Raw genomic sequence first — 20436 nt, 5'->3', positions numbered from 1 at the left:
AATTTATATTATTTTTATTGGTGGATGAAATCTAAATAAAGAGAAAAAAATTAAAATAGTTTAGATATAAAAAATAATTATAAAATTAAATAATTAATAGAATTAAATTATGATAATTAATTAATATTTTTTTAATATAAAAATTAATTAATTAATTTTATTAAAATAAAATAATTAAATAATAAATTAATTAATATTATTAATAAAAAAAATTAAATAATTTAACAAAAAATTTTATATAGATTAAATAATATATTATTTAAAATATAAAAATTAAATAATTAATTTTATTAAAATACAGTAGCTAAATAGTTATTTTGTCCGGATATAAGGCAAAATCAAGGTGGAAGGAAAGATTGTATTGTGCGCTTAGGAGGAGGAAGATGAAGCAACATCACAAGTTGACAGTGGCTTTGTGCGGGATATGGGCGGCCACTCTTCTTTACGGCGAGATGCTTGCCTTCTGGGTGCCCTCTATCTGGTCTTGTTCCTGGCCTCACCTTCATCATTCTCCCCTTTCATCTACCAATTCCACGGTAATTCAATTATATTCTCAGAAGCCTTTCTGTAATTGGTAGCAAAGAAAGAACCCATTTTTATTCCTTACTACCATTATTATCAATCCTGCCTTTAGAATCATTTCTGATCTTGTTATTTTATCAATGGTCATCCCTTGTGCCCGTTTATATGCTATTCCCCATCAAAGTTCCTATTGTTGGAATAAACTATGTTTTTTCCCCCCTTAAATTCGCACCTGTATGTGAGGAATAATTGTGTTAGGAGTGGCAGAAAGACTAGCTAGACCCAATGTTTTGAGCTGCCTCTGCTTCATTCTAATGCCCATGTGCAGATCACCATGGTATTGAGCTTGCCTGATTAACTTTAATCATTTTCCTACACTGGGCTGCAAGTGCAAGTTACTGCGCCCTATTTTTTTTAATAACTTGCTCCATTAGAAAGGAAGAAACAAACTGTAACCCGACAGAAACTATACCCAAAGCATCTGCCGCATTGTGGTAACTAATTGACTATACATTTCAGCCAGATTAGAATTCCAACTATTCACCTTCTGCTTGCTTTGTATTCCCTTTAGCTTACTTCTCTTAAAATCTGAAGAATCTGGAACTCCACTTTTTAGCTGGAAGGGCCATATTATCAGCAAGGATAGTTCTATAGTGTAGATGAGAATCAGCAACATGGGCAACAACTTCAGCAACATGTACATCATCTTATAAGCACGCGTGCATTAATTTGTGTGAACATATGCATAAAGAGTATGTAGTTAAAAGACCGATAAATTCTATTGCAATTTTCAGGTCAAAGAAGTAGGAGCTCAAAGTGATTATGTAAAAGTTGCTGTCCTAGCAGATCCGCAGGTGACTTTCTGCCACAATTTTTAAAAAATAAAAAATAAAAAATAAAAAATGTACCTTTGGTTAGTAATATCTGTTTTCTATCCTTAACAGCTTATGGACAGAACCTCCCTTCACCTACCTCCGAAATCATTTGCTTTGGAGACTGCTCAATTTTATACTGATTTATACATGCGCAGGGCATTCTTTTCATCTATCCTACCTTTCAAACCTGATGTGATTTTGTTTTTGGGTGATTACTTTGATGGAGGCCCTTATTTATCAGATCAAGAGTAAGGCCTGCAAATTTCCGTTTGAAACTTCAATTAGCTGCTTTGTACTTACAGGTCCACAATGTGTGCACCTTGCTGTTTGAAATAATATCTGCCACTTTAAATGATTTCTTACATGAACTCTGGCATTCTTGGAATATTACAAAACTGAACTATGGAAAATTTCTGGAAACCTTTGCTGGACTGTACATTTATTTTTATGCCTTGCAATGGATATTTGAAATCCATTTTTCACTTCACTTGTCTCCACTTTGGCTTTCAACATATTGATTGGATATATGTTATCCTATCTCTATGTATGACCTGCTCTTAGCTTTGTTTTCTACATTTTTCTATTCCAAATTTTGTCTCAACATGTGTCGGTTCCACTCTTGGGACTATTTATCTCCTCAGCATATTACTTGTTAGTTTCTGCTGCAGAATGCCCTTGTGTTGGAAGTTGATGTGATTTTTAGTATGTGTACAAGAAAATAAAAGAGCCATACCTAAGCATAGTGCAAGTATGGCATTAGTTGAGAAGAGAAAGCAATATTTTCCTATAAAAAGGAAGATGTTGCTGCTAGAAAAATAGTGCAGAGGGCTGGAAAAAGAGTTTTGAGAGAGCTAGCAAAATGAGGAAGAAAAGAAAGAAAAAGATCTTTGAATGTGTGTATGTAAATCCTCTATTTTAGTAATGAACTTGTTCCAGCATAAATCTCTTTAAATTTCTTAGTTTTTTTTCTTCCTTCAATTCCAACACCTTGACATTCTTTCAATTATAAGATGGCAGGAGTCCTTGCACCGATTTAGGCATATCTTTGGTATGAATGCGGAAGGCAGATATACAGATATGCAGGTTTATTTCATTCCTGGAAACCATGATATTGGCTATGCAAGCATCAATTCTCATAAACCAGAGGTATTTTGGCAAGCCATCTGTAATGATACATCATCTTGATTCATATAACTACACATTGGTTATAAGAATTGTGCTTTTTTCCTGTCTAACATTGGTAGGTAAGTCAAGTGTGCTTTTGTTATAAAATTTTATTGATGAACATTGACTAATAAAAATGGAGGAGCAATATAAGAAAAATTGAAAATGAAATATAACCCCAGATATTCCAAACTATAAGAGCTGAGCAGAAGATATGCCTTAAGTAAAGTCAATTTGGCAGAAATGGTTTTGGCAAACAAGCAATAATTAAATTGTCATTGGGGAAGGGATATAAAAATTGATCAGATTGAGCTTGACAAGGTTCTGTTTGACTAATAGTAATAAGTACATGGAAATTAACGGAACATGTTTGCATACATTAGTGAAATCTATGCACATATTTGTAATGAAAATTTAATAGAAAGTCCATCTTGGTACTGGTTAATGAATATGTGGCTTGGTGAAGTTTCTCACAATAGGTTCCATGTTTATGGCTAAAATATTTGTTCAGTTGAGTGCATTTTCTTGGCTGTTTCTTGTGTCATATATTTGACAATTATTGGCTCACTTCCTCATAACTTATGACATATCTTTTTTCTCATTGTTGCTAGTTTTGTTTGATAAGCTATTGTTTTGCATTTATCCAGGTTGTCAGACGATACGTAGAAGGATTCGGGATTAGAAATTATCGGTTTACAGCTGGTAAAGTGGAGTTTATTGCTGTCGATGCTCAAACTCTTGATGGTAATCGCCAATCTTCATCAACCATAATTTTGCATTTCTGTTAACTGCTATACTTCTACGCAATATCTATGTATATATAATGGAAATATAGCAGTTGCATGTAATCCCAAGTACCCGTGCTAAATTTGTTGTCATGATCTGCAATATGGATTTATAAAATTGCCAAATTTTGTTGTATTTCCCTAGCTACTGGCAAGTGGCTACTTTAGTTGCTCTTTTCCCCATACAAAATTGTATAATTACTATCTATGTTGTGCTTTGCCTCATATGCTGTCAAGTTAAAAGATTTTACAACTATGGATATTTTAAAGGAGAGTAAACCTAAGCATATTTTGATTTGTCATCTCCAGGTCACCCACAAGAAAATTTGGCTTCTGTGACTTGGGAGTTTGTAAAAAATGTTTCTACAGGTATATGATATTCAATTCTATTTTGTTACTAAGAGTTTGTGTTTACAACTTTCATAACTTTTTCTTTATCATTTCTCTAGACATTCAATTAGTTCCAAGGGTTTTATTGACCCATATTCCATTGTATCGGAGAGATAACACTAATTGTGGTCCTCACCGTAGTTCTCCAATCATCAATCAGGTACTCTTTTGTGAGCTTTTGTGAAGTGAAAAACTAAGCAGATTTCTCTCTTAGTTCATACTTCTGTTTAATCCATATTTTCAAGTGCTTTGAATTCATTCTCCTTAGTGGAGATTGTGAATCTGAATATGCTCTTCTCCATGCTTGAACTCACCCACGTGTTATATGCTCAGCGGATTTCACATTCTGCTCTTAGTCAAGAAATAATGTAAGCTTCTTTTCCTTTTTCTAATGCAACGGGCATAAGAGAATTACATGAAAGTAGAATTTGATCAGTGGCTATTGCTTTATGGTCTGATAGATGGTTCCCTGCTGCAGGTACCAGAATTATGTTACTAAGGAATCCTCATACAAATTGCTGGAGTTGGTCAAGCCTGTAAATCACATTCATGTCCTTGATTCATCTAATTTATTATTATTATTATTATTATTATTATTATTATTATTATTATTATTTTCTTTTTACAATTGCATTTCTCTTAGTACATTTTATTACAATATATATATATATATATATATATATATATATATATATATATTAATTGTGATTTAATTTATATTCTATTAATATAGATTCTATTATTATGGTGTTTGCTTTAATAGGGTTGCTGTGTTTTCTTTGCATCCACTTGCATGGCAGCCAAATGCTTATTAGTTTGCGAGTTTGAACTTGATTTAAGTTGCAAGAATGTATCTTGTCAATTTTCATGGCCTTGTGCCCATGGAGGCTCAAAGAAGTGTCATTGCTTCGACATTTAACGAGTCTACTAAAATAGTATTTGTAAACTGGGCAACTGGAAAAACAGAGAGAGAGAGAGAGAGAGAGAGAGAGTATTTATTGCGTTTGTTTCTATATATCTAAAACTACATACAAATATGTAAATAATATATGCATATAAACATGTTCTTGGGGAAGATACTTTAGTTGGCAATAACAGGTACAGTTTCTTGCAGGCACTAATTTTATCAGGACATGATCATGACCAGTGTACAGTGATACATGAGTCAAAATTTAGGTCCATAACAGAGGTAATCATTTGATATTTTGGCATTTATAAGTTTTCTGGGGATAGGCTTTAATTGACAATTACATGCAGCACACTTTAGGGACTATAAGCTGGCAGCAGGGAAACTTGTACCCGTCTTTCATGCTATTTTCTATCAGTAACTCTGCAAATGCCAATGTGTCCACCCCAGAAGATGCATTAATTTCTCAACTATGCTTTCTTCCGTGGCAAACACCCATTTACATATGGTAACTATCACTCTGGATGAGTAGTGTAGTAGTAGTAGTAGTAGTCGTAGTAGTAGTTGTTGTTGTTGTTACCTTGGGAGTTTTTGGGGGAGGGATGGGTAGATAATATTGTCTGGTATCTAGTCATTATTAATGTTATGTTATTAATGCCCAGGTATCTTTCCCTCTTCGTTCTGACCCTACTTACTCTCCTCTTTTGGCCAACAAGTGGGATAAGTTTGGGGCATCACTTGAGTGGTTTAATGGAATGTATTAGACTCTACAGCAGCATGTTTAGAGGAGGGAAAGAGAAAAATGAAGATGAGAATTGTGAATATGAAATGATGTGGGATGCAGAAGGAACAATGCATCTTGTGAAGAAAGCAGTAGATGCTCCTATTTCTCGTCCAAGTGATAAAGCTGCAGTTGAAAGGTGTTTCATCTCTGCATTCTTATGAGCATATAGTAACCGCCAGTAAATATGATACATAATACAAGCTTTTGCAGTCCTTGCTAACTGTTACTTATTAAGGCTAATTTGGGATTGAGGTTTGGAAACTAAAAAAAAAAAAATACATTTTAGAAAAGGCACGATTTTAGATGTTTTTAAAAAAAGCAGTTTGAAAAAATTATTTAGTTATTTTGGAGTTTTTATGACTAAAACTTGTTAAATTTAGCTTTAAATTAATTTTTAATATACTCTAATTAACATGTTTAAGGAGCTGCTCCAACACCAATGCCAATTAGATATACTTGGGAAGTACTTTTGTTATGGTTATCTACATGATATATATCTTGCCCTTTTCTTTCAAATGATTGCAGGGGGAACGCTGTGATACGGCCAACCGCAAGAAAAAACACATCTCACGAGATGGAGATTTCTATGAACTTCGAAATTAACACAGGTGTTGGAAATGATCCAAACATAAAATTACCACATAGAACAAGCAAATCAAAGACAATGATCATTATCCAAAGATTAATGAGGACTTTCAGAATGTTGACAGTCATTGCTGCTGTAAATGTGCCTATATACATGATGTTGCTCTTCAAAGACTGGATCGACCAGTGACTTGGCTCAGAATAGGGCATCATGAAAAGTTTACGCTTCAGTTGGCTTCTTACTTCTTTCGTCATATGTAAGAGGATGCCATTGCCAAAGCAATCTTCCATTTGAGGCTCAAATGGTGTTATGCTTGAGCATTTTAGCAGCTAAAAAATGTAATCGCGATTTAATCACTATAGTTTCAATAGTGGTTTTTTTCTGTCCCTTTTTATAGTTTTGGGGTGGATACAGTTTGGCAGTTGGATCTTGCAATTGCTGTAATCGTGAAATCTGAGGAAGACTTTCTTTTTAAGGGCACTATTAGTTTTCATCAAAAGGCGTTTAATGGCCGAGACATATTCATGCCTCTTAACAGCGAAGATATCATATATAGCTATTGTATGCACAATGAATGAATTCTGATTGTTAATCATGTTACCTACGATTGTAATTTGGATTATTGATTGATGCATGTCCTACCATATAAAGTACATGAAATTCACATCAATCAACGATTTAAATTGTTCAACCATGTCACCTACAATTTTGATTAACGGCTTCCAACTGCAAAATGCAAATCTCAAAAACTCAACCGGTAAGGTGCTATGAAGGTGCATGGACAACATTTGCTATGGATCACATAGAGAACAAGATACGTATGCGTAGAATCTGAAATCAATTGAGACAATGGACAACTAGCTGTCCCCCACCGTCATATTTGATCATTATCAAAGCCTGCCCATGCATGTTCACCGATTTTCCCACTTGCCTTCTCACCATCTCTTATCATCAAATGCAAGAGCTTGTCAACCTCCAAAAAGTTCTACATATTGTGTCATGAGATGGCCAACTTTGCGTAATCATAAAATTCTCTTCATTCCATTATTTGCCATTTGTGGTGATAGGTAAAAGCAATAGATATCATAATCAACATCTTGGATTTGAATTCTAAATGGGATTCGATCAAAAAATACTCTTAAAATCATAATCAACATTTAGGATTTGATTTCCAAATTGGATTAATTCAATTTTTTTATCGCACTGAAATTTAAATTTAATACCTCATTTAAGGAGATAACAGCAATACTGTTGAGTTAAATCTCATTGAAAAGAAATTTTGATAGCTAAAGATATAGAAAGAGAGAGAATTATAATATGGATAATCCATTAATCCATGTTTACAAGCAATTACAATAACAGCAAGTGTGGAACTTCCATAACATGTTATCCATGTAAATCCCAAAAGGGCCACGTTGGGAAGAACAATAAATAAAAAGAAGGAATACATGAGAAACTTAAATACCAAGTTGCAATTAACCCTTACATCAACAGGCAAACTACCTTAAACAACCCTAAATGTACATAATAACAGCATGAGGAAGATGATGAGATCCCTCCATGTTTATTTCAACAGATGTACGCTCCATTTTTCTTACATATATGTATTGTAAAACTTGACGCTCGGCTGGTGAAAAAGCAAGAGTGCAGCTATTAATTATCGACATCCCCTGTGCTCCCCAAAAACCCAATTAATGGATTCCTCGCAATTGGGTAAAAAAATGGAATTGCATTCCAGGAGAAAATAATGCTACAGATAGCAGATAAAACCACACCTTAGCCCATGAAACCAAACCGAACCAGCATTTATACTATCAATGATGTGTGAGAGGCCTTATTGCGAAGAATATAGAACAAGAATAAGGAAGTAGCGAAAGATATATAGCAGCAGCTAGAGAGATGCCTAGTCATCGCCATGGATGTACCAGCAGAGAAGCATGATGGCGCAACGGCGTAAGATATAGATACGGGCACGTTGCTCCTTGATCAAGGAAGCACACTTTTTTGTAAAACCATGGCCCTTTCTTCTTGATGAAGAAGAAGAGGCCTTGGTTCCACACTTGTTATTATACGGTTGGAGCTTAAGAACATCAGCCATGGTGGATAAGAAATCTAGGGTTTACTAGAAAAAAAAGCTCAGCAAAGAGCTTGAGAAGCGTTGTAGGGAGAAGTGGTAGTATATATACAAAGGCAAGCTCAAAAGCCAAGAAGGGTTAACTGGGTTTTGAAGGAAACAAGGGGGGTGAACATGGTCAGGGTTCGAAATCTGAGGGATTTGCATGGAAAGTTTAACATTAGAGAGTGAACGTGGGGTTTAAGGTTGTTAATTTACTGTTTCCGAGGTTAAAGAAGACAAGAGTTGGTTTAATATATAATTGTTTTGAAGGTGGGTGTGGATTTGTATTAGTTGGAAGAGATGAGGAAGGATCAATAATTTTAGACAATGATAGATTAAAGAAGTGGCAAAGGTGGGCATGAAAAGGGGAAAGCTGTTTAATGAAGACAAGGCATAGGATTTGGCTTATGGGAACAGGCTCCCGGCAAGCTGGCCTCAGTTTTGAGGTAGGAAGTTGGTTTGGTTGGATTCTTTCTTCCATGAATCATTAACTCCCCATCTCTCTCTCTCTCTCGCTTGCAAGTTCACTCTCACGTGCGTTTACATTCACATGTTTATGTACTTGCATGCAAAACAAGTTAAATAGACAAGATTCAAATAGCAAAATTAATAAGAATTTTAATATGAATGCCAATCAAGATAGTAGATTGGGTTTTCTCGATTTTTTATTTTAAAACTAATCTTTAAAATTCTCTCACAGTTTTGATTTTAATTTCAATTTTATTTTTAATTTTATTTTTAATTAATCAAATTCTTTTTTAATTTCATTTCGGTATAATTTTGATCAAATTCAACTATACATTTTCTTTTATTTTTTTTAAATGAAAAATTCTAGTTTTGGCTTAAAATTGAATTAGCTTATTCTAATCCAATTTAATTACGATTCAAGTTAACCATAATTTTATCAATTCTGGTATGATTTCAATTCTGATCCAACCTCTAGGTAGGTCTACATTTAAGGGGTAAGAAGTGAAGAAATCTCAAGTTTAAACTCCCCATCTATAGCTATTCTAAAATTAATTATTTTTATAATAAAAATAATATTATATAATTCAGTATCATTCAATTTTTTTTAATTAATTTATTCATTCACTTGCTTATAACACTCTTATATAAAATATATGACTGGATTCACCTATTTTATATTTAAATTTTACATATTTATATTTTTATTAAAATTATATTAATGATTCATCATGAACCCTAACTTTCAATAGTTTAATTAAAAAGATTTTTATAAATAAAATAATTAAGATGATACAGAATTGACCCTTTTGATGTGTTACATGCAGTAGTATTGTACAAATTAAATGAATTGCTTTCCTCACACATTATACAAAGTTTGAGTTTGCTCTTCCAAGTAAAGAAAAAGAAGACTGATATTATAAATAAGATCAATCCATGGATACGATCGATGATCACATGCATATATCATAATAATAATAATAATAATTTGCTAATTATTAGTTATATGAAGCACTTGAGCTAATGATGTGTAGCTTCCACATAGAAGGAGCAATAATCAAAATTCCAAAAATAATTAAGAAGGAATTAGATTAGAGATTGATTTGGATTGGAATCTGAATTTCTTAATGAAAATGAAAGTGGTCAATGAGGACAAGTCTTATCTCCATAGATATGGTTGTTCAACTCCTCAAGATAACATGCATGTAAATTAATCTTAATGGTGTATTTACTAGCTAGCTTTCGTGAATAGTGAAGATGGGCTTTACTCTGCCTTCGACGAACATACCTTCCTAAGTTGCAGGATTTGTAAGCTTGTGAACAATGATCTATGTCCATGTATGCCCATTAACACAGGAAATTGAAGCTTGATTAGTACTAGATAATGTACGAATTCATCTGGGATATCAAACACAAAGTAAGACTTTTGTAAGATCTTCCTCCATACTATAGGCTTTTTTTTAGATTATCTCTTTACATGGAAATTAAAATTTTGCAAGAATTTAATTCATTTTTTTTTTTTTTTGTATTCTCATGTTTAGAATAAAAAAAATTTAATTCTTTCTAATTTAAAATAATTTTTATTTCACAAGAAATAAAAATCACGTATAATTGTGTGAGAATTTAATTGAATTATTCTCTTATGAATGATTTATTTCGAAAGAAGTCTATAAGTTGACTACTACCTTAAGATGTGTGATGAATGTAGAAATCTATGTAACAAGTTTTTTAAATGAGATTCATTATTTCTACAAATATAAATTTGGAGCAATTCTATTTTCAAATTGAAATTTAAGGGTTTTTTTTTTAATAATTGGGTTATAATATGTAGATGTGATTGATTATATTTAGAGATTGTAAATTTTACCTTTGCTCAACTTGAGAAGATCCATAATTTATTTTAATTCATGTAAAATTGAGAATTAATTTAATAATCATTTTAATTTGACTCAAAACTAAATTATTTATTTCAATCTGAAAATTAAATAAATAAAATTATTTTTAAAATAATATTTTAGTCTAAAAAGACTCGAAACTCTTAAAATTCATAACATTTTTTATAATTAGATGAGTAATTTCAAAATAACTCTACTAAAACTCAAAAATAAAAAAAATGACAAAATCCGAATATGTTCCATCATTTTTCCACCTACGATATAATATTATTGTATTTTATAAATTGTCAAGCTAATATATATATTTAATATTTAGAATTTGTATATAAAGATCACTATAAGAAAAGTTATATTTAACAGTAAAAATTTTTATTGTCAAAAAGTATAAAATTTGTTATCATAATTTTATGATAACGATCTATGAATTATTGTATGTTGCTGTAAATAAATTATGATTATAAATATTTTAAAATAAAATTATAATTGTTAAAAAAAATTATTAACGCTAACATTTATTGCTGCAAAATATTTTTAATGATAATAATAATTATTGGCATATTTTTTTTATATATCATTATTAATAATTATTTATGTTGCAGACGAATTTTCTTTTTTTATAATGGGCATTGTTTTTAACTTAAAAGTCCTATGATGGTAAAATACTCTCTCATGGGTAAACTCTGAATTTGAGCCCATGGGCTTGAGGCCCAATACTTGTTTGATATTTGCCCAATAACAACTACAAGACATGACAATAAATACTTCGCAACATGACCCCTAAAGGATCCAATTGGCCCATTAGCACCTAAACACTAAACAAGTCCAAGGATTTTTTTTTTTTTCATTATTATTATTAGAGAAAATAAAAGATTTGACTTTCCTAAAGCACAGAGACAAAATTCACATTTATTTTGGTACACCTCTTATATAATACACAACAAATGGTCAAAGAACTACAAATGGGCAAATTCATTTTCATCTCATCATGTGGAATTCAAAATGGGAAAAACTATTCAATACAACATTAATCACTTTCATTAATTATAAATACAATTAGCTACTGATATCTTAATCCATTAACATGTAAATTATGAACTTTATTACAAATTATATAATTATGAGAAGTAATTCAAAGGATAACATCACCAATATATCACCTAACTAGTTAGCTTTATGAAGTCCAAAGATACAATAAATCCTCCGAAGACGTGGGCGTCAAAACTCAAAACCAGTCTACTTAACAAGTTTGATGGGCGTGGAAGCTAGCGGCCCACTTTGTTGCTATGACCTATTTTTGGAGGGAAATGGGAAGGGACCTTTAGGTTAGAAGGGTAAGTTTTGAAAGGTAGTTATAAGCAAACGGTCTTTTGGATTTTGATAGTTTACACGTCTCATCTATTCAAGAAAAAAAAAAAAAAAAGGCACACGTTTACTATCTCAGATTTTGAAGAAATGGCAAAACCCAGATTGAGACAGGTAAGATTTGGATCATCAGCTGCTCGTCTTCAAATGCCAACCAACGGTCAGCTACCAAATCTTGATCTATTAGTAATACTACTACTCCCCCTCCCTCTTAAGCATTCCAAAGCTTCACTCAATTCCTACAACATCAAACTGGGTGCTTCTTACACTATCCCCAACATCTAGCTAGTGTTCTCTTTTCTGGGTCTTCTTACTCTCCTCAGCTTTCGAAAAAGTAAGTCAGGAAATTAATGAGTATGCTCATTTATAACACACTATTTCTTTTCTCGTTCTTCTCCAAATCAATTAGCAAGTTTTGACTTTCAATTAGTACTTTATCTTCTTCCCTTTTCTTATAATGTGATAATCTCTTAATGTGTTCTTTATTTTTTTTTTCCTGATTGAAGTTACGTATGACTTGTTTTTAATGGGATTTTTTTTTTCTTTTTTTTGGGGGGGTGGGTTGTGGGGTGTGGTGGGGGAGGTTTGTGGGTCATTTAGCTCTCATCAAGACTCGAACTTAAAGAAGTAGAACTAGAGACAACTCCAATACCACTGAGCTAAAGCTCATTGGTATTTTTAATCTGATTCTTGATTAGTGTTCTAAGTCATGAGAAAGAGTGAGCTTAGCTAATTGACACATGAGGAGCATAATCTTGCAGATGACACCTAAATACTTCCATGGCGTTTCAGATAATGCATTCAGTGAACTTTGTTGATTCTTGATGCTTTTCTTATTTAACTTCATTTGAACTCCAAGAATCCAACCATTTATTTGTAAATTGATCTCATTGTGTTTGAACTATGCTCATAAGCAAGTTCCATGGCTAGAAATATATCACAATTTGTGATTTTGTACAGTACTGAAAAGTCATTGTGAAGATTTGAGAAACATTTTAATTATCCTTTGCTTAGGTTCTGAGGCTTGAATCATGGCTGAGGAGCTGCAGAAACCATTGTTAAATCCTGAGGACTTCAATCGAGAGGGGATCGATTTGGTAAGTTGAGCAACAAACAGACAAACATTTAACTAAATCTTAATTTGGGCTATTCATTCTATGGTCCTAGTAAACTTTGGAAACTTCATTTCACAGGAACGTTTGCCACTGGATGAAGTTTTTGAACAACTGAGAACTTCACGGGCAGGACTTTCAACTGAAGATGCTGAAGTTCGATTGAAGATTTTTGGCCTGAACAAACTTGAAGAGAAGCCTGTAAGTACTACAGTTTTAGAATATCTTGTACTGTGAGCTTTCCGTTAGTTCTTGAAGTAAGCAGAAGAATCAATTTGACCCAGAAATCAGGCTAAATTAGAGAAGCATTTTCTATATGGACCAATCTTGATAAAAAGCTAACCATTCGGATACAATGAGATGAGCAGTTGGATTTGGGAGGGGGAATATATTAATGTATTAATGGTTATCCGTTATTATTGATGCAGGAGAACAAGTTCTTGAAGTTCCTCAGTTTTATGTGGAATCCCTTATCATGGGTTATGGAAGCTGCAGCAGTAATGGCAATTGTCCTTGCTAATGGTGGAGTGAGTGACTTAATTATGCCTCTATTATTAATTTATTGCTTTATTCATTACTTCCTTTTTATTGCTTCTAATTGAAATAATTTTTGAGAGGCATCTTTTGCTTCATAATTGATGTTTCAGGGGGAAGGTCCTGACTGGCAGGATTTTGTAGGGATTATTTGCCTACTGTTAATAAATTCAACAATTAGTTTCATAGAAGAAAATAATGCTGGGAATGCTGCAGCTGCACTTATGGCCCATTTGGCTCCCAAAACAAAGGTGTGTGCCTTTGATTGGTGCCCTCAATTATTATAAGTAATCACATTTATCTTTGGCTAAATTGGTTTTTCAAGCTTTTTCCTGAATATTAATTGAACTGAGAGTTCTAATCAACTTCTAAGAAGAGGAATTAAAAAAAATGATGCATAATTGGTTTCAAATATAGTTGAATGATGAAAAAGGACTCATATAGCCGACTCCAACTAGTTTGGGATTAAGGCTTTGTTGTTCCTATTGTTGTTAGTCCGAGAATGCAGAACCTTATCATAGATACCTTAGAGATTTAAAAAGCAAAGCTGATCTCATTAAGGATCAAATCAGTTATGTTCCATTTAATATTAGTCATTTTTCTGATGCAAGCCCCAAATTCCAAAATTAATTGAATATACCGCCTATTTTGTTAGGTTTGTTTCCAGTGGAGGAATGGTATTCTTACTTACCATCTCTTTATGCAGGTCCTCAGAGATGGACAGTGGCAAGAGCAAGATGCAGCAATCTTAGTACCAGGAGATATAATTAGCATAAAGCTTGGAGATATCATACCTGCAGATGCTCGATTGCTCGAAGGAGATCCACTAAAAATTGACCAGGCAACTACTTCTCTCAACTTAATATTAGTACTCTTGGAATCTTTTACATTGTCCTGTTTTTTCCTCTGCATTTTGTGATAGTCTCATAGAATCCTGTAATGAAGTAAACCATTTTCTGTGCAGTCAGCTCTTACTGGAGAATCTCTCCCTGTCACCAAGAGAACAGGTGATGAAGTATTTTCTGGTTCAACATGTAAGCATGGTGAAATTGAAGCTGTGGTCATAGCAACTGGAGTTAACACCTTCTTTGGAAAAGCAGCACACCTAGTTGATTCCACTGAAGTTGTCGGGCATTTTCAGAAGGTAATCATAAAGAATTATCAAAACTTGTACTCAGAATTTGACAAATAATTTCTTCCTTTTGTGTGCTTGTTATGTCTTAGTCCAAAGAAGTTAAAATGAGAAGCAATTAAATTACAGCATTAGGCCAGTCTTAAATAATTTCAGACTTGCTGTTCTAAAACTTATTCAGTCTAATAAACTCTGAAAGCCTTTTCACCTTCACAAAATCCAAAACCATATTCAATTATGATGTGACATGGTTAAAATGTTCTGTACAGGTCCTAACCGCCATTGGGAATTTCTGCATTTGCTCTATAGCTGTGGGAATGATTCTTGAAATCATTGTCATGTTCCCAATACAGCACCGTTCCTATAGAGATGGAATCAACAACCTTCTTGTTCTCTTGATTGGAGGAATACCTATAGCTATGCCAACAGTGTTGTCCGTTACACTTGCAATTGGTTCTCATCGGCTATCTCAACAGGTGAAGATTTTGACCTGCCAAAAGCATACAAATAACTGAATATTTCACAATGAATACATCATCAAATTTATATTCCAATTCTGGCATACCCTCATAAACCTTTTGTTTTTATTTTCATTTTTTAAGGGTGCCATTACCAAGAGGATGACTGCAATTGAAGAAATGGCAGGAATGGATGTCCTCTGCAGTGACAAAACTGGAACTCTCACCTTGAATCGCCTCACAGTTGATCGAAACCTTATCGAGGTACAAAATCTGATTTCATTTTCCATGGAAACTATAGCTGTCTTATGTCAAGGGAAAATGGCACATATTTGAGGGGGGTTCACATTGACCTAATTTGGTCATTTAGTGTCGGAGGCAAATGAAAGATATCTTCTTTGGCCAATGATTTCTTACCTGTATGGTTATCACACAATGCCTTGCACTATTTTTATCATTTTCTATGATACCTTGAACAAGAATACCCTGTTTCTGAACAGAGTATCTAGTCAGCCACGAGTCTTTTTTTTCATAGGCAGTCATGTCACTAGCCAAATTGAAAAATCCTTAATACATAGTTTCTCATTCTCAAATTTGAACATAGAAGGCAATTCAAGTCAACAACCAGAAATCACATGTAGGAAGTTTGGTTTTAACATTCCAATAACATTGGAAAGCTTCTGGACTCTGAATTGATTCTGCTTTTTCCAGTGCCTCGTTCGTTAGATAAGCCTAATGATTGAAAATGCATATGCAACAGGTTTTTAACAAAGATATGGACAAAGAAATAATTGTCTTACTTGCAGCCAGAGCATCCAGACTGGAGAATCAAGATGCTATCGATGCAGCTATAGTTAACATGCTTGCTGATCCAAAGGAGGTAAAAACAAAAGTTTAATTCATTGTTTTTCTTGTGAGGATTTATAATTAAACCAAAAAAAAAAAATCACCTTTCTTCTCTACAGGCACGTGCAAACATCAAGGAAGTGCACTTTCTGCCATTCAATCCAGTGGACAAACGTACTGCAATTACATACATTGATTCTGATGGTAACTGGTATCGTGCCAGCAAAGGAGCTCCTGAGCAGGTACCATTCAGAATCTCTCATTGCCTAGTTATTTGTTTTTTTCTCTCAGCTTTCCTAGAATGCTAGACCACTAAGTTTCCAGATATTGATTCTTTATGAGTATCATTTTTTACCTCAGCTTATCACCTAAGTTTCTATACATTTGTGGAGTAAGAAATCTAACTTAGTTATCTGTAGTTCATAAGAGTATGAATATTTGAGATGTCTCTTGTTATTTTCCATAATATCAGATCCTAAATATGTGCCAAGAGAAGGATCAGATTGCTGGAAAAGTTCATACCATTATTGACAAATTTGCTGAAAGAGGCTTGAGATCTCTTGGAGTTGCATTGCAGGTATACAGCTTGAATCTGTTTTTTCTTCGTTCATTGTTTGTGGTTATGTAAGCAGAACAGAACTCTTAATATTCATACAATGAAAGTGAATAATATGACTGTGGTTTAAGCTCTCATTTAGAATGAAAAGTTACGAAAATTGTCTCTCTAATGTCAAAGTTGTCTTTCTGATTACTTCATTCCATACAACCATCTATGCAGGAAGTACCTGAAAAGACTAAGGACAGTCCTGGAGGTCCTTGGACATTTTGTGGGTTGTTGCCCTTGTTTGATCCTCCTAGACATGATAGTGCTGAGACCATCCGTAGAGCACTTAACCTTGGAGTCGGTGTTAAGATGATTACAGGTACCGGCAAATTTCTGGTGATATTCAAAGAGCTGTTACATATTAAATAATAATTTCATGGCATAGAATGTTATCTTATGAACTAAGTAGAACTTTAATATGCTTCTTTAACAGTTATAGAGTCATTAATGTTCTTCTTGAAGCCCCTATTAGTGCCTTTGGCAGAAATGCAGAAGGAAAAACTGAAAAATTTAATTTGCTTATGTAGGTGATCAGCTGGCAATTGCAAAGGAGACAGGAAGACGACTTGGCATGGGAACGAACATGTACCCCTCTTCATCGCTGTTGGGTCGTGACAAGGATGAATATGAAGCTCTTCCAGTGGATGAGCTCATTGAGAAGGCAGATGGCTTTGCTGGTGTTTTCCCAGGTATTTGAATTGCTGTTGATGTTGACTAGATCACAACATTTCCTTGCAATGGCTATTTAATTATTTTCTTTTTGGTTACAATGGAATGTGAAAATATAGCTTGCTTTGTTCAGAAAGCAATATATAGCATGGAAATTTTATGGTTATGTATTTATGCCTGCATCTCTTCATCTCTTGACCCCACTTATCATGACTGCTATGCAACTTTCAGAACACAAATATGAGATTGTGAAAATCCTACAAGAAAAGAAGCATGTGGTTGGGATGACTGGAGATGGTGTAAATGATGCTCCTGCCTTAAAGAAAGCAGATATTGGTATAGCAGTGGCAGATTCTACAGATGCTGCAAGAAGTGCTGCAGATTTGGTGTTAACGGAGCCTGGCTTAAGTGTGATAGTTAGTGCTGTCTTAACTAGCAGAGCTATATTCCAAAGAATGAAGAACTATACGGTGAAGTATCAATCGAAATATATACATATTGAATTCATTTAATGGAAAAAACAAAAAGGAAAAAGAAAAGGTAAACTGATAATACTGTATGCAATGTGCAGATATATGCTGTTTCGATAACAATTCGTATTGTGGTAAGCTGGGTTTCCTTGTGCTTATATAACTGCTATATTGAATTTCAGGAAGAGAAGCTAGCATTAGGATTTTGGACATTATTTTTGTTTCAACTTTATATTGATGTTGAAACTTAATTTCTTTGCAGCTTGGTTTTGTGCTTCTTGCCCTGATATGGGAATATGACTTCCCTCCTTTCATGGTTCTGATCATAGCAATACTCAATGATGGTAATGTTTCCAACCATGCCAACCCTTACAGTTCTTTTCTAGTTAACATGGATCAAATTTCAATACCAAGTGGCAGATCATCGGATATTATTCATATCAGCTGTATGATTCTTGTCAAAAGAATTTCATTAAGGAATCTCTTGAAACTGTAATTAAAAAAAAAAAAAATCTTTTCATAAGAATGCACTGAAGATTGTTCCTGTGTGTTGTAATTAGGTACTATTATGACTATTTCCCAAGATCGGGTTAAGCCATCTCCAAGGCCTGACAGTTGGAAGCTCCCTGAGATATTTGCAACTGGCATTGTCATTGGGACATACCTTGCTTTGGTTACAGTCCTGTTTTACTGGCTTTTGATTGGCACTAATTTCTTTGAGGTATCAATCTTGAAGTTCCTGTTCTTTTATTTTTACGTCTGGACTTTTTTTTTTATTCATTTGGTTATGAGACTTGAACTCAATACCTTGTAGCTGTAGAGATGACTGCAATAATACTAAGCTATAAGTCATTGTTTTTATGCCTGGACATTGCAAACTTGCAATACAGATTAATATTATTCCTGCAACAGATATTTTTAGTCATTAATCATCTATGTGGGTGCAGAGAACCTTCCATGTAAGATCTCTGTCAAGCAATAGTGAAGAAGTTTCCTCTGCAGTTTATCTGCAAGTCAGCATCATCAGCCAGGCTCTCATATTTGTTACACGCAGTCAAAGTTGGTCCTTTATGGAGAGGCCTGGAGTTCTCTTGATGTGTGCATTTGTGGTGGCTCAACTGGTAAGGTTAATTTATTCAAGCAATGCTTCTATAAAAGGGATGCACTCTACAGTGTTCTGCAAAATTTTGAAACCAAAACTTTGATCTGTGATTGGCATTTTTGCCACTTGAATTATAATTCTGAAGTGTATTTTTCATCAAGCTATACTGTGAATGGTTTTTTTAAAATTTTTCATTGTTGTCCATGTATAGGTGGCTACCTTAATTGCTGTATATGCACATATTAGCTTTGCTTATATTAGAGGCATTGGATGGGGATGGGCTGGTGTGATTTGGTTATATAGTTTGATATTCTACATTCCCCTGGATATTATCAAGTTCACAGTTCGTTATGCCTTGAGCGGAGAAGCATGGAATCTCTTATTTGATAGAAAGGTTAGTGCTGCTATTGGTGTTCCAAAATTTGGAAGAATCATTCATCTCTAAGTCAACGAGTAAGGACTATGCCTTGGCTTGATATGATTCTTAATACTTATTATTATTATTATTATTTTGGCTCCAACAGACTGCTTTTACTTCAAAGAAAGATTACGGAAAGGAAGATAGAGCAGCCAAGTGGATTCTGTCCCAGAGGAGTCTGCAAGGTATGATGGCTGCAGACCTGGAGTTTAATGGCAGGCGATCCCGATCTTCTTTAATTGCTGAACAGGCGAGACGGCGCGCTGAAATAGCCAGGTACTTTTGAAACTCTGTTCACTGTTTGATTCTTTCCAGAATTTTGCCAGGTATAGTGACTCCCTATGAATGTCGTAGTGATTTACGCAATTTTCATATGTTTTATTCACTTCCTGTTTTGTATTCCATCATTCACTTTCTGTATTCATAATGAGTAACACAATTTCCATAAGTTTCATTTACTTTATGTATTTAATTTACGACACTGTTCACTGTAGTGACTTACTACACCAAGGATTTTTATTATTTCTAAAAATACCTGCTCAGTAACCTCTGTCAATTCTGCAGGCTTGGGGAGATTCACACCTTGAGAGGACATATGGAGTCAGTAGCAAGGCTGAAGAACCTGGACTTAAATGTGATCCAAGCATCTCATACAGTTTGAAGCCATGATGTGAACATTGCATCTTCCAATTTTCTAGTGAAACTTGGCAGCAGCAGCGGCTCACATGATCCATTCTAAGCATAATATGTCAAAAGAATTGAAATTTATTGTCCAAGAGTCATTTGGAATAGTGTTGATGATCCATACAGAGATGTCCTGAAATTTTTTTTGAGTTCCAGCAGTTAGGACTAAAACTCAAGAGGGTATCTTCCGTGGATAGCTGATGCTATTTCATACCGCTTTTGAAATTCTTCTTCTTGTTTGCCGATATTTTCATGTAATGATTTGGTAAATTCCCATGTAATAAATATACCTGACACACTGGAAATTTCACCTATTTGATTTGATGAAATCATTCATAGATGAGTTCTTTTGGAGCAGGGTTCTTCCTTATACAGCCCAAAGCATTGTTTCTTTGTTCAAAGATCTTGTAAATCTACCTAGATGCATGGGGAATTATTCGAAAGTTAGTTAAGTTCAAAATTAAAACCTAACCCTAATAATCAATTCTACAACTAGGGCCTCCGTTCAAAAAGAAAAGGAGAGCTTAAACTTTAACATTTTTATTAATTCATCTGA

At 33.9% G+C, this 20436-nt stretch overlaps 2 protein-coding genes across 2 annotated transcripts; both read left to right on the top strand.

The window, feature by feature from the left end:
• Positions 1–340: 340 nt before the first annotated feature.
• On the top strand, positions 341–6555 carry LOC110645402 (uncharacterized). Its single transcript, XM_021798554.2, has 13 exons — positions 341–536; positions 1317–1376; positions 1467–1645; positions 2408–2543; positions 3209–3305; positions 3656–3715; positions 3796–3896; positions 4070–4104; positions 4215–4272; positions 4851–4925; positions 4994–5151; positions 5306–5563; positions 5953–6555. Exons 1-13 carry the CDS (start codon positions 384–386, stop codon positions 6200–6202), a joined length of 1620 nt encoding a protein of 539 aa, XP_021654246.2. The 5' UTR covers positions 341–383; the 3' UTR covers positions 6203–6555.
• Positions 6556–11964: 5409 nt separating this feature from the next.
• On the top strand, positions 11965–20235 carry LOC110645400 (ATPase 10, plasma membrane-type). Its single transcript, XM_021798549.2, has 22 exons — positions 11965–12185; positions 12866–12948; positions 13045–13164; positions 13392–13490; positions 13611–13748; positions 14204–14338; positions 14462–14641; positions 14899–15105; positions 15232–15351; positions 15848–15967; positions 16053–16175; positions 16406–16510; positions 16712–16856; positions 17065–17226; positions 17438–17676; positions 17778–17810; positions 17939–18020; positions 18237–18397; positions 18624–18797; positions 18990–19172; positions 19303–19472; positions 19761–20235. The coding sequence occupies exons 2-22, from the start codon at positions 12883–12885 to the stop codon at positions 19855–19857; spliced, it is 2859 nt and encodes a 952-aa protein (XP_021654241.2). The 5' UTR covers positions 11965–12185; positions 12866–12882; the 3' UTR covers positions 19858–20235.
• Positions 20236–20436: the final 201 nt, after the last annotated feature.

The sequence above is a fragment of the Hevea brasiliensis genome, chromosome 1, assembly GCF_030052815.1.
Source record: "Hevea brasiliensis isolate MT/VB/25A 57/8 chromosome 1, ASM3005281v1, whole genome shotgun sequence".
Classification (NCBI taxonomy): Eukaryota; Viridiplantae; Streptophyta; class Magnoliopsida; order Malpighiales; family Euphorbiaceae; genus Hevea; species Hevea brasiliensis.
The sequence above is the reverse complement of the archived record's forward strand: the minus strand, read 5'-3'. Positions and strand labels throughout refer to the sequence as shown.